General features: G+C 42.5%; 1 protein-coding gene across 1 annotated transcript; it reads left to right on the forward strand.

Annotated features, from left to right (window-relative positions):
* The first annotated feature begins 74 nt into the window (after nucleotides 1-74).
* On the forward strand, nucleotides 75-772 carry LOC119593795. Its single transcript, XM_037942818.1, has 2 exons — nucleotides 75-465; nucleotides 607-772. Exons 1-2 carry the CDS (start codon nucleotides 216-218, stop codon nucleotides 702-704), a joined length of 348 nt encoding a protein of 115 aa, XP_037798746.1. The 5' UTR covers nucleotides 75-215; the 3' UTR covers nucleotides 705-772.

Consider the following 772-nt stretch of genomic DNA (forward strand, 5'->3'; position numbering starts at 1 on the left):
AGACAGCTATTTTTGTACTGCACAACACGTGACAATCCTAAGAAATATTTCCAGATGTCCTAAGTCGATTTTTTTTCATTTGCATAATTTAGTTGAAAAATTGACAGATACATTTTGCAGTTGCTTAAACGTGTATTTTTTTCACAGTCTTATCTCCCTTCCTGTTTGTTTTTACAGCTATTATTGTTAGGTAATACCATCACAAGCCTGATGGAATGGCAACTAATGTACCATCCCTTTGTTGGAATCATTTCCTCCTCGCCCTGGTCGCCTTCACGCACGCACCACCCACAAAAACGACGCACGACTTTTCTACGACGACAACGACACCTCTCTCACCATCGGCGACCGAGAGCCTCATCTACATCGGGGTCATCTTCGTCGGCCTGCTCTTGTTCTCGTCTTTCCTTGGGCTCTTCGGGACATCGGTCAAGGCTGCTCAGCCCTCCTCTACGCCCCCGCTATGTCAGTTTCACTTCGTGTGAGGAGGCTTTGGGTTTCTGCAACTGAGCTCTTTGTAAATAAGCTTTGGATAATGGCATTTACCATATATGAATACATAATGATATACATATTTTTTATTAATTCGAATCTCAATTTCAACAGCGCTTACGATGCCTCTGTCCCTGCCGTCGAAGAGTAGACCACTTTCTCTGTTCAGCTGTTCACTGAGAATGCAGTCAACAAGTTCCAGGGGAAAGTAAAATAACATGTGAAAAGAGGAAAAAAATCGTTCACCTGTTATGAGGATTTTTTTTTTCACACATACGGA

This window comes from Penaeus monodon, chromosome 32 (genome assembly GCF_015228065.2).
Source record: "Penaeus monodon isolate SGIC_2016 chromosome 32, NSTDA_Pmon_1, whole genome shotgun sequence".
Lineage (NCBI taxonomy): Eukaryota > Metazoa > Arthropoda > Malacostraca > Decapoda > Penaeidae > Penaeus > Penaeus monodon.